At 43.4% G+C, this 13956-nt stretch overlaps 1 protein-coding gene across 1 annotated transcript in view; it reads right to left on the bottom strand.

The window, feature by feature from the left end:
- LOC104350376 (ADP-ribosylation factor-like protein 8B) overlaps positions 1-6983 on the bottom strand; it is a 29088-nt gene extending 22105 nt beyond the window's left edge. Inside the window, exons 1-2 of the mRNA XM_086473486.1 lie at positions 6795-6983; positions 2118-2198 (exon numbers count right to left, since the gene is read on the bottom strand). Coding sequence (XP_086329612.1) covers positions 2118-2198; positions 6795-6983 — 270 coding nt within the window. The remainder of the gene's footprint in view (positions 1-2117; positions 2199-6794) is intronic.
- Positions 6984-13956: the final 6973 nt, after the last annotated feature.

The raw sequence follows: 13956 nt of genomic DNA, 5'->3' as shown, positions 1-13956 counted from the left end.
CAGCATGAACACTGCTCTACTGCAATCAAAGAGGATGTTCCCATAAATTGAAATTTCCCTGCACCGGCCTTACCTTACACGTAGTGTACGCACTACCACAAGCAGAGCTGGCCACAGAGAAATGAACCAGCAGAGATGAGGGAGAGCTTGGACGATCTTGTATATACTGAGAATAGAGGTTGAGAAGGGCCAAGACCAGAAGTGAAACCTCATCGTTGACGAAATTCTGGTTTTTCACCAGTTTCAAACAGAGCATTTATAAGAACTAAAAAAAGCATCATGACATAGCAGCCTCCATTTACAAAAAAAAAAGCTGCATAACTGTTACTCAGCAGAACGTGCACCTTGTGTGCTACTTCTGTCCCCTGAAAGACCAGTCCAATTACCTTTTGCTCTTTCCAATTCCTGTGTCTCCAAAATAAACTGAGCATACAGGGTTGGCTGCAAGAATTAGTGCTGAGAGGCTTTTGACTCTGGTCACCTACGTCTTCCCCAGACAAAGTCCAACTGACGCAGGCTTATTCATATTGCCATACAAATTCCTCTGGGTTTTCACAGAGCTACCCAGTTTAAAATAATGCTAGTCTTGACTTCAAAAAAGAGCTTGGACACGCTGCATTGAGTATTGCAGTGCTCATCACATGACAGTTTGGTTTTTTAAACTCACAAACACGCACACACACCATCTACACTGAAAAAAAGTTTAGGCTTTACTTTTCAGGAAACGCAAGAATTACAAAACATTTATATGGTGCTACTTTGCCTTCTTGCTCACCTGCTCTGTGGTAAGAGTGAGGTCACATTCTCTCCCAAAGGAGGCTCTCATCATGTAATTATCACAATGATCATGCACAAAGTCATGAAGCTGAGGTTACCAAGGCAAAAATGATCCTCCTCCACTTTACTTTTACTCCATTTTTACTCCATTTTCCTTTTAAATCTTTTACAGTCTTTACTGCGGACCTAGTTTTAAGACATTCACCATCATTTATTTTTGTCAATTTGCCAAAATCTCCTGGGACATTAAAATCAGAACAAATCATGGGTAATGTTAAGAGTTTTTATTTCAGCCAAACCTGACATGAATTTCAAGAGGGTATATGGGAAGGAGGGTTGGGGTGATCAGAGGAAATAGTTGGGTGACTTTCCATTTCAACAGGTTCCAAAAGACTGGCTTATTAGGGACTGTAACATACAAGCAGTTGTAAAGGAACCTATTGATTATTCTGCAAGGTTGTAACACAGAAGTAGATACACGTGAAATGTACAGCTGAAGGCCCTACAGTCAGGTGAAATTTTGAAACAGCGTGGCAACATACTAAGACCAGAAACAGACAGGCAGTCACAGTATTTATACCACTAAGGTAATTTTAGGTTTAGGGTTTTTTAGTTCAGCTTTAACATCTCCCAAACAACAGAAGTCATTTATCCCCTTTACCACCCTTTACCTGCACACTGTTTAGGGAGAATGGGTAGACATTTAACAACTTTATATTCACATTACAGGTCATTTCAGAAAATCCTCCCTAGGTTTAGGAATCACACCAAACCAGAGGAAAAAGAGTATCTTTAGAACTGAAGGAGAAAGAAGAGAGCATGAAGGAAAAGGAGGGAAAAGCCAAGGTAAAGGCAAAAACCTATATTCCCTTCACCTAATTTTAGATAAAAGTTACAACTTCGACCTAGACTAATCAACCAGGCTCCTGTCATAACCAAACAACAGAGACAGCTTTAATGCTGCTGGAGTAATTTATCTCGTGTTTTGACGCCTATGGCATGAATCACAACCAAACTGACATCATCTGTATTTCTCTATAGGCCGAAGAGGAAAGACACCTCCAGGAGTCAACGCAGCTCCCTTAATATCTCAGAATTTCATGACCTTTCTAACCCAAAAGAGTGCAAAAAAGCTTCTGCCTGGCATGGATATAATGAAATCAAACAGATTAATGTAACAGAGAAAAGTATGACTATATGCTTTAAAAAAGTTATTTTTGAGCTAGAAAGACAGATAAATGATCATCTTAAAAGACATTTCCTACACGTTCACGTTCCCATTTGAAATCACTTTGTCTATTAGTTATTCACTCTGTATTAATTTAAACATGCACACCTACCTTTATGGTAACATTTCCTTTTGTTATTTTTCTCATATTGAAACCTACTGTAGGAATCATATCTTCTGTGAACTGCCCTGACTAGAATACAAAAAAAAAAAAAAAAAAATTTATAAAATAGTTGATACATAGCAGTTAAGTTTCTCATTTGCAACCCAAAATTTTTATTTTACAACACTGTAAAATATCACACTAATTTTCTGCAAGAGAGCACTGGCCAGCACTTCAATTAATGCATTGTCACGCCAAAATAGACGGTTCATTTCAGCCCCTTTTAAACAACCTTTTATTCTCCTCAGCAACAAAGATCACCCCAGAAACCACGAGACTTCAGATAATTCTTCATCTGATCCTTCAGCAAATCAGAAAACAGCACAGTCAAAATATACAATCATGGAATGGTTTCGGTTGGAAGGGACCTTTAAAGGTCATCTAGTCCAATCCCCAATATGAGAAAACATGATAAACCTGACTACATCAGGATTTTTCACTATAGGTTCTCGCTACTGTTACCAATGCTTTAACTCCAAATACAATGAACAGTGAAGGAGTACTCAGGTAGAGAGTACTACATGTAGACTCTTTCCCTCTGAGTAGCTGACAGCAGAGGAGTCCCACTGTGGAAGCTAAGAGAACACCATTAAGACATAAAAATACACAGTACTAACTCAGCACACCATAAACCCAAAACATAAATTCAAAGTGCTGCCTCCTCCCCCAGCTCAGAGAAATATTTTTACAATACAGATGCTTCTCATAATGCCAACAGGAACCTTACACACATCAACTCACTACAGAAGACAGCTTTTGAGGAGAAAGGTGAAACTCAGATCAAAGTAGGTAACTCATTATTCATTCTTTCTTTTCAAAATACATCATTAATAAGGTATTGTGTCTCCCAGACATGGTGCATTAAGATATGCAGATAGTTACTTAATGGTTATGCCTGCACAGAGGCCCAGGTGCTCTCTGCAACACACACAGTAGTCCTGGTTTGTCAGTCATCCAGAAAGGAGAGCTGCTACTGCCCTTCCATAGCTATCTGCCCATATTGCCTTCACCCACCTCATCATCCCATGTGCCCTGGCGGTTTTTTGGAAGAAAATATGGATGTTTGGACAAGGAAAGGAGCAGGCATGCTCCAACAGGTCCCTCCTATCTGAGAAGTGGATGATCAGAGCTTCAGGGTGCACTGGAGCAGCTATATGCCACGCACACATTGCCACCAGCCACCACCAGTGCTATTGCTCATCTCTGTAAACTTTCTGCAACTTTTCATTGTGCATGGCAGAGTGAGAATACACTATGCTCCCAGTTTGTGTCCACAAACTGAGATTAATTATTTTTAATCTGGGACTTTAAAAGCTATATAATCTTTGACAGTTACTTGATCCTCTCACAAGATTTTGGGGTTTGGAACTAGATCCTTCAGGCAAGAAACAGCTTCCATCAATATTTGTTCAACCTTTCCTATGGGAACCTTCTTGCTAAATTCCATCAATATTCGTTCAACCTTTCCTACGGGAACCTTCTTGCTAAATTCCATACTATCTTTTGTTTCTGACAGTCTCTTTTTTTTTCTTCCTCTTTCCTTGCTTCAGCGGTGGGGAAAAACAGTGAAGACAAATGCACCTGCAGTCTCATACAGATAGACACCCACAGCAGCGGCAGAAGATTTTAATTGGATGGATTAAGATAAAGCCAATCAGTAACCATCTCCCATAGCAGGCACTGGCCTAACTTGTTAAAACCTGTAGTACATTTGTTTGCGAAGAACAGACATGCAAATACATATGAACACATAAACCCTGAGAATGTAGCATCATTACTCAAGCACAGGAATGCCTGGAAAACCAGCCAGCCGACTCAAGAGGCTATTGATTAAACACATAGAAAGTCTGGATTCCACTTTTGTCAGCAAATTCTACACTGTATGTAATATGATAAAATGGAGGACAACAATAAAAATAATAAAATAAAATAAAAAAACCCACACCAACGAAAAACCCAACAAAACAACATCATAACCACTGTGGTACTGGGAATAGAATGCAAAGAATGTGTCCCCTTTACGGTCTTCAGTCTTGTCCTCTAAAAATGTTCCATTCTGGTTGAAGGGAATCAGCTACAAAGCAAGCATTATGTTTACAGTTCTTTTTTTCCCACACAATTAAGAAAATAAAGTAACATGTTGAATCTTTTGCCTGCATTAGTCCAAAAGCTCTGATTACTGTGTTTTGTTTCAAGTGCTGTAAGCACCATAAACTAAAAAATCTGTTCCATTTTGCTTGCCAAGGAAGTTTTACGTGACAAATTACCTATTTTTGTGAATACTCAAGATGTATGAACAAGTTTATGGTTGTATCTCAGTAAAAAACAGATTACATCCTGAAACAGATGAAAATAACTGATGCTAAAAAGTTTGTAATGTCCTCTTTAAATGTTGATGAATATGGAGCTGACAACGAACACTGTCATTACCCTCTATCGTATCAACAACCACGGGCCAGATTCTACACCATTACATCAGTACACATCCATAGTAAAAGGCAGTGATGTTATCCAAGGTTTCCACTGGTGGCAGAGGACTAAATATGGCTCAAAGTCTTCAGGGAGGAGACTGTCTCAAAGGGTGTTTATTCAGGGTTAGCACAACAGGACCTCAGAATACTATCGTAAAGTGGAAAAAAATAGTAATTTCCTACCGTTTGTTGCTATGATCCATTGCAGTTTGCGTTTTAAGTTGCCACTATTTTGTAACAGTTATTTTCATCTTGTCACACTCTATCCAGATACACACAAACCCACACAGAGTTCCCAGTCTATTTGCCATCCACGTTATCAACTGTGTTCAAGAGGAAGCTACTATCCACTGACTTATCCTAAATTGTTTACTCCCAAATTCTCCAACCACCCTTCTTTGGTGATTATTGTGGTATGTCATCTCCAGTCTGAAAGATCCAAAAGCTACAAAACCTGCAACCTGTGACTCTCCCCAAGACAGAAAACATGGATGCCTTGCAGAATATTCTTAATACATTTGCTGGCACAATCCAGCCTGCAGTAACAGCAGTGCTCTGGTATTCAAGATATCAGCACAAGAGTGACAAACACATACAATGCCATTCCACTGGTGGTGTAGTGTGAGGGGACAAACAGTTATATGCACCAAGTCTGATACTACACACTATTATTACCGAGGTGTCTGAACTGCTGTGTTCCTCTTTTTGCTCCATTTATGAAATCAATCCAAGAAGCAATGCAATTTGTCACACCTTTTCCCCCTTCATCAGCAAAGCCCACCTTTGCGAGACAAACACTTCCCATGAGCATGAGGAGTCCTGAGGACTGTGGTACTAAGACCACCTGAGTGCCTAACTAAGTAAAATACCAGTTCCAGATATTTTCTGTTTCTTGATTACTGATGTCCCCCCAAAACATACTTTCATTGTGCACTTTCCCTATCCCATTCCTTTTCTTCCTGCTCTCTCTCCACTTTTTCACTCACACTATTTCATCATCTCCTATTTTTCCCTTAAACCATAATCATATACGAAAGCAAGTAACAAATACCATATACTCATGTCATCATTGCCTGAATCGCTTTGACTTTAGGCCATACACCTCCCAGACTGGTTTCAAATGGTGATCTATTAACTTTTCAGGATAAGAACTGAAGAACATCTGGAAACCTTTATTCTGAGGCAGGTGAAGCTGCAATAAATCCAACAGCAGTGATCACCTTGCAGAAAAGGGTACGCACTAGGCTTCATGATTAGTGGTAACCGTATTTAACTATGTATTTGTTTCCATCTACCAATGCAAAGTAAATCTTTGGGATGGACCCCAATGCAGAAGGGCGGAGAACATAGCAAAGAAAGATGAGAAGCATATTTCAGCATGGTAACAAAATTAAAAATGTCATGCTGGGTGTCAGAGGCAAACATGGCTGCAAGACCATCACCCCCGTGGGAAGGGGTGCTGGTTTTGGCTGGGATAGAGGGAATGCCGAAATCAGACTTGAATGCTGGGAAAGAGCTATCAAGGAATTGTGGGAGGCGTTAATATTGATGCAACTGACGGGAGGGGAGAATTCACTGACAGGTGAGTTGAGGCCTTGGAGGATGCACAATACATTCTGAGTTATTTTGGGATACACTGGCCGTGACAAGCCAACTCTGAATCACGGGCAAACGTCTGTGCCCAGGCATCTGCTCTGAGACGGGCACACTTTGCAGTCAGACACAGGAGACATTTTCTTTCTCCCTCTTAAAACAATTTCACACCCATCTGAGCCTGCTGCGAAATTCTCGAGGTTGCAAAAGCTGCCTCATGCCCCCCGCCCGCCACCTCACCACCACCCACCCACCCGCCGCCGCCGCGCATCGCGGCGCCGCGGGACCTCATGACAGGAGGCGGCTCCGCCGCAGGCCGTGGCGGCAAAGCCCGCACTTGTTGCCGGGGGAAGCGAGGCGAAGCAGCCGGCTCGGCGCGGGCGGCTCCCTCCAGCCCCGCCAGACTGCCGCCCCGCCGCCCTCCGCCTCACCGCTCCGCGGCGGCGGCGACACACACCCGCCCCCCCCCCTCCCGCCTCCCGTGGGCCGCCGCCCTGAGCGCCCCCCGCCGCCGCCCTGCCCCTGCGCCTGGCCGGCGGGCGGCCGGGCCGCGGCAGCGTACCGCCAGCACGGTGAGCAGCGTGGTCTTGCCCGAGTACTGCAGCCCCACCAGGGTGAGCTCCATCTCCTCCTTCCAGAACAGCGAGCGCAGCCACTCCAGCAGCCGCGCCACCAGCGCCAGCATCCCGGTCAGCGCCCCCGACCTGCGGCAGGCGCCCAGCCCCAGCGGCACCGCCTCGCTGCTGGGCATGGGAGCGCGGGGCGAGGCGAGGCGAGGCGAGGCAGCGGCGGGGCTCGGGACGGGGCCCGGGGTCGGCGGCGGCGAGGCTGCGCGGGGAGCCGAGCGCCAGGCAGGGCCCTCACGTGATGGCGCCGCCGCCACCGCCCTTCTCCCGCTGCCACTTGCTGCAGACAGGGGAGGGGTTTGGGTCGGCTTGGCCCGGCTGGGGGCGGGCGGGCGAGCGGCCGGGGCGCCCCGCGGGGGGCCCGGGCGGGCTGGAGTCAGGGCCGGGCGCCGGCCGGGGGCGGGCGGGGAGGTGTCCGTCGGGTGAGGTGACGGAGCCGCCGCCGTAGCGGGGGTCGGGCGGGGCGGCTCCCGCACGAAATGGCGGGAGGGGCCGGCCCCGCGGCGGGGGGCGGCCGGCGGAGGGGCGTCTCACGAGCGCTGAGGGGCTGAGGCGGTAGCGCGGAGGTCCCGCCAGCCCCAGGGAGCAGCAAGGGGCGCCGGGCACCGCGGTGGACAGATGGGGCGCGGCGGGGATCGTGTGAGGTCAACAGCTGGTCCCTGCCGGGAGTGTGGCAGGACGGGGCGGCCCGGCGTCGGTGTGCCGCCATGGGCGGGCTGCCCAGCACCCCGCGCCCAACAAGGGGTGGCCGAGGGCTGCGTTGGCAGCACTGGTTTATGAGAGTTGGTGGACTCGTCTCCTTGACAGGACCAGTTTTTGTGGGTCCTTCACCTCTAGTGATGGCGGTTCTCACAGCCCCTAGGACCTCCACTCTTCCCATGAAACTCTTCTTGAATTGTTCATGGCGTAGTGACAGGCTTTCAGATCCAGGGCTTACCGTGGCTTTGTTTGAGTTCTTCTCTGACAGTTTTTGGAGAGTCTCCCTTAGCATGCTTCCTTGCCTCCACAAGAGATGCTTGTGACGGCGGTTTGTATAGTGGGCAATGACAGGACATGCCACTTCACCAGGAATCTTCTGCCTGCCCTGAGTAAGCAACATCTAGCATGCTGTCTGGACACAGCATTAGAGAAGGGCTTGTTTTCCCCACAAATCCAGAGCCAACACTTAACCGGGATCCATCTGCCATCTCTGAAGTTGTCACTGAAATTAAATGTGATGCTCTAGAAGGTTACAATGCTGGTGGTACTGGTTGGTGAAAGACTTTCATGCAGGTATGAACAAGGCACTTGAAAAATTTAGTATAGAAACTTCTGCTGTTGAAACATAGCAAATTCATCACAACATAATGCAATTTGTTTCTCATGCTCTTTTTAGAGACGTAATTCAGCATTTTAGAGAATGCAATTTGTGATAAACCTCGCTGGTTGCGTCAGTCAGACCACAAAAACTAGGTCTTGTGACAGCTGTCAAGAGCAGTTGGTTCTGGGCTAGCTGTAAAGTTGAAAAACTTTATGCTTTTTCATGCCTTGGCTGTAGATACAGTCAAAATGACTCATAGTGTAATTCTAAGATTTTTATACAGATACTAATTTATTTACACTTGTAAATTTAATTAAACATTTCCGGAAGGAAGTTGGACACTGGATTTCGCCCACCTTCCCAATGGTAATGTTAGGGAATTATTTTTCATTGCTTCTCTTAATATAAAATCTAGAGGAAGGCAGACAGATTTAAGTGGCAAGTCCCAAACAAACAGAGAGGCACTTTTTTTTTTTCCCCCATAGCATGAGGTGCTGCCCTTGCTGTTCTTTTGTCCTAATGCTATTCCCTAGCATTGGTGTTTTGGGTTAGAGTCAGAATTTTGGATGCCACTCTTAAAACTGCGGCAGTGATGGTGTCTTCGGCAGTTTCAGAGCATGGTGAGGCTCTCAAAGTTTCTTCAAAACTGGTGGCATGGTCAAAGAGAGGAACCTGATTAGATCCTGCATTGAGGGAGAATGTTTTACTTGCCTCTTAGTGGCAGCCAGGTGGCCATTCAATACATACGTACATCCTTGCCTCAGCCAGAAGTCACGGTAAATTTGTTACAATTAGTTGTGCCAAAACATAACTGGGGGGATCACGGGAGACGTGGGTGGAAAAGTTAACATTAAGGAAATGAGTTATTCTGGTTGGGTGGGTGAAAGGACCAGGAAATAATTCACAGGCAAAATACTATTATTTGTCTGCTACGTATCTTGTTATTTTTAAAAACTTGTTTCAGCCAAAGCAATTATCGAATTTTGAGTGACTAGGTGAAATGTTTCTGGCCACATTAAAACTGAAAAATGTAAGAATTTCTCCCATCTCCACATATCACCTAGATGTGTGAAATAAAGGTAGTCTGTTTGTGAGAGTGGTTTCTGGGAATGAAGTGGTTCTGATTACTGCATGGGGGAAAACTCACATAAAATCGAACAGTCTATTTTCAAGAATTTTTCAATTCTGCAATAGTGCTTAAGTCTGATAGTGAGGGAAGCTTAAAGAAACAGTTATGTTGCAGATACAGTAACATATTCTGAAAAAATACATTTCAGCCATATCCTCATAGAAGGCCAGCAGAAGATACACAGGTAAATTCTAAAACATTAATTTAGCTGTACACTGACCAAAGTCTTTTACAGTGTCGAAGGGGTCAAAATATAATATATGAAGAAGTCTTGGAGAGTCTGTGCAAGGTCAAAGATCTCTTGTATTGTTCTAAAATCTGTTCTATCTTTTGTGAAACTATATGATTATGAAAGTGATTCTTTATTTTGCAGACAGTTTGGTAATAAAATATTGTATGTAAAAATATTGCTACCTTGCTACAATTAGCAGCTCAGAGGACATTTGTACTATGTAGCTAAAAACCTAGGCTGGGGCACAGAAGGCCACAATTCATTGACTGCAGACAAGCCACTTAATCTTTCTGGGAAACATTTAACCACTATAAAGTATTTCAATTTTCTGTCTTGCCCGTTGAGATTTACACACTTCAGGACCAGTCTAGCAGTGTTAGGGGGCCATGCAGCACCTAGAATATTGAGTCTTCCAAGTGCTCTGTCTCTGAAGTGATAGTAAAGCAGCTTACTGCATTGCAGAGACTTCTTTGTGCTATAAACATTTTTTAACAATGGATCTTACATTTCAGATGACAATGATGGCAGTGCTATAAATACATGGTCAGCAAAACCTGACCTGAACCAATACTCCATATCCAGATATTTCCACATTTGGGGAGAAGTAAGGTGTTTGTGACCCACATCTCTAGTTCGGAGTACTACCAAAGAGATCAGATCACATTATCTGTAGTTTTAAGCATGCATTTTAATGACAGATTAAGATCTTAATGAGGAGAAGCCTTCAGCTGAATGAAATCTCCAGAGAGGAGAGCATGAAAAGAGATGATGTCTCACTCTGGTATTTTCAGGTTTGTCCTGTTATACCAGATGTTTGGGGAAAAAAAACCCTGTAGAATAAGCCACACATCTTTTGTGCTAATGAGGCACTGCGTTAGCGAGAGACTAGTTGTCTTTTCTGTAGGCCACAGTCAAGTAGCTAAGGAGAGTAGGAAGACCGTATTGAACTTTTCAGTGAAGCATTGTAACGTACCCACAGATGTCTGCGTGCCTCGTCCATGCCCTCTGCCGGCGGGAGCGTCAGAACTCCCGTATGTTATCTTCAATTTTTGTCACGCTTCAGTGCAGGAGAGGTGAAAAAAGGATTTCTGTAAGGGTTGTTACACTGGCAGAGTGGGGCTGATTAAAGGTTTTAACTCAAGAACTCTGCGTTTTGGATACCTGGATTTGGTATATATAGCACATACTGAAACAATGCATAGGACTTAGAGACAGCCTAAGTCTATTATTGGTCCAGTGCCCTTAATTACTAGCTGTCCCAGCTGTAAGGTACTTCGTGCTTTCTTGTGACATTAACAATATTATCGTTATGGGACTGCAGGGTGCCCTTAGCCTCCCTTTGAATGGGTGGTTGTTAGGTTTCTGCCTCAGGAAATCATCACTTGACACTGGCAAGCTATCATCTTGTCTCAACCTGCTAGTAGCCTGAGGGAGCAGTGTGCTCCAGAAGGAGACTGCCAACATATGGTATATTTCTTCTGCAGGATCTTGACGCTCTGTTGAATAAATATATTTTCTGAGATGAAAACAAAGGCAGAGAAGGGTAACTGCATATTGTCTGAAGTCCACAAATATATGCCGCTGAACATGACAGTCTGGAATTGTGTGCACAGAAACAAAACGTTGGCTGAATATGTAAAGTAGTGATTCACATTAATTTTCATACTGTCTGTTTGTAAAGTAGTGATTCACATTAATTTCCATACTCTCTGTTTGTGTCTGATTACTAATCAATAAATACTTTATCAGTTATAAACTAAGGGTTATACAAGCATACACTGAAAACTGTCATCTAATTACTACTGGCCAAGGAGAAATATAATCAATATACCATGATGGTGGTAACACATTAGTGAACATAATGAAATCCAAAGTCATTCCCTTAAGGATGCTAATATTGATAGGCGCCCTTTATTTCCTTGCCCTTTACTTTCTCATATGTAACAAGGGGACAGCAAATGCAGGGAGATTTTGCAGTCCTGAGTACTACTAACAGTGAAGAGAAAAGCAGCTGCGAAAGGTTCGGAACACCTACACGAAAGACCTGTTCTCTAAAGGCCCTCATCCTTGACTGGTATACACAAAGACTTAGGACTGATCTGGAATACTGCACGTTTACGTGACTATCGTCATAAAGAAAAATACCATGATACTGGGTTAAAGTTCAGTGGAGTCTTTCCAGAAAAGCGAACAGAAGGTTCTGGTATAGCCACACATTGGCAAACATTTAGAAGTGTTAAGGAATTAAGTTAGACCAATAAGCTTTTTGAATCTGTTTCCAGCCACCTATGCAATGGTTTCAGTAGGACACAAAAAAAAACCCTGTCAAGAAAGAACAACAAAAAAGAAATTTCTTTAAGAAAGATGAAGTCATTGTTAAAGAAAACAGTAATTTTGTTTTGAAGCCATGCATTAAACATTGTTTTGTATTGATGTTATTCTTTGAAATGAAACTCATGACTCTGCCTTGAAATCTCAGACCCTAATTTTGCAGGCTATTTTGCTTTGGCAAAATGGGTATCTGCCAGTGCAAAGGGGCTTGTGCAAGCACACTGTGAAAAACCTTTCAGGTAAGTTTTAAGTGCATATGCTTGAAGGATGGAATTTAGTTGTCTTCTTAGAAAGGTCATCAAAGCTCCATTAACTGACTGTGTTTTAAAATTATGTAACTGTCTTTGCTGTCTTGTTGTTTGTATTGAAAAGTAATGGATAGGTACATGTACAAATCTAATCTGTGTCTGGGAGCTGTCTAGTGTGTATTGCACAGTCTGAAATCTTCCACACAGTTCTTTGCTGATGTATGTACAACAGGGTGTCCCAGCGTGATGCAGGGATTGAAGCAAATTTTGCTGGACTGCTTGGGATGCTAGTCACATCCTAGGCTGGCTACAAAGTGGTTTTATCTCTCAAAATCTCTCTCCATGTTGTTATTTTTAATACAGAGAAGCAAGAAACTGTAAGAGAGGAACTAGACTATGATTTCACTTCTGTTCAGATTCTGTAAGTGCCAATAGGCATTTCTCTTAAAAGTGACGTTATCTTTGGGTGTCCCAGAATAAAAACCACAATAAACCAGATCCAGATTCTTCAGATAGAGAAGCAGAATTTCAATTAAAATTTGAGCAAAATTTCTCAGCATTGAAGGAAGGCTCTCGAGGTAGTTAAACGAGTTTCATTTAGACCATTTCATCAAATCCGTTTTAGCATTTTCCAGGCCTTAAGTATTGCCAGCCTGAATTTTGCCTGGAAGGGAGAAGTACAAAATAATGAATGGCAATTAAAGTTAAGTGAACATTCCTCTAGGATTTAATCTTTTGAAAAATACAACATAAGAAACTGAAACTACAAGGCTACAGAGATAACTAATGATTACAGGAAATGCAGTGAATGGAAGGTGAATATTTTGGGGGGTGGGGCCTGCTTTGGGAGAATACAAGTTTGGCTCTGGACATAAGATAGTCACCAGCAATGCAAGGCATAGCACCTCTTTTCTTTCTTTCCTCCTTCGTTACGGACTCCTTCGCTGACTCCATGGTAACTCTTTAGCAGAGAATATGGAGCTAGATGATCTTTAAGGTCCCTTCCAACCCAAACCATTCTATGATTCTACAATATAGACGAGACAAATGTAATACAGAGCAAAATAATATATTTGGAAAATACTGTAATTTTACCCAGAACATAGCTGGCCTAGATCTCTCTATGACAAGAAATTTGTAGGATTTAAAGCGTGAATTGCAGATGTTCAGAGGTAACATAAATATCCTAAATGAACGTTCAAAAGGTGGTAGGTAAAGCGTTGTGCATCAGAGCATGAGACAGATAGCTATTTATGCAGTGCAGCTTAGGAAGACACATTTCTGTGGACAGTTATAATCTGCTTTCCTCTCACCTTCCTTGTACTTTTCTGGTCCTGGCTGCTCTCAAGAAAAAAGAGATGAAGTCAGATGGATAGGTCTAATCCAACACACCAGTTACTGTGTTCCTCTGTCCTTACAGTGGGCCTCTGGGAAAGGTTGTCAGTAATAAATGCCACGTAGATAAAAACTGTTGAATGGGACGAGACTGGTCTGTCCACATTCCCCACTGCTTCACACTCTCCCTTCTGCGATTCACTTCCTCTGCATCCACTGGGAGGTACTGGGTGCTCTGTCTCAACCCTTCTGTGATTTTAACTTCTCATTCCTCCTTTTCTGGTGATTTCATGCTTTCTCCATCACAAATACTTGCTTGCTATTGCTTGGCTGATAGTCAAAAGCATTTGTGGCAAGACATGTAGGTTTTGTGAACCTGTGCTGAGCTCTCTTACCACAAAGTGCTACAGATCCAGAGTCTTTCAGAGTGCTAGACACAAACAAGTCTAACCTCAGGAAACTTTGCCAAACATTTAACAAAGCAGTGCAGCTTTTGAACTAGAACTCTGTATGCCAACATAAA

This window comes from Leptosomus discolor, chromosome 1 (genome assembly GCF_034619465.1).
Source record: "Leptosomus discolor isolate bLepDis1 chromosome 1, bLepDis1.hap2, whole genome shotgun sequence".
Classification (NCBI taxonomy): Eukaryota; Metazoa; Chordata; class Aves; order Leptosomiformes; family Leptosomidae; genus Leptosomus; species Leptosomus discolor.
The sequence above is the reverse complement of the archived record's forward strand: the minus strand, read 5'-3'. Positions and strand labels throughout refer to the sequence as shown.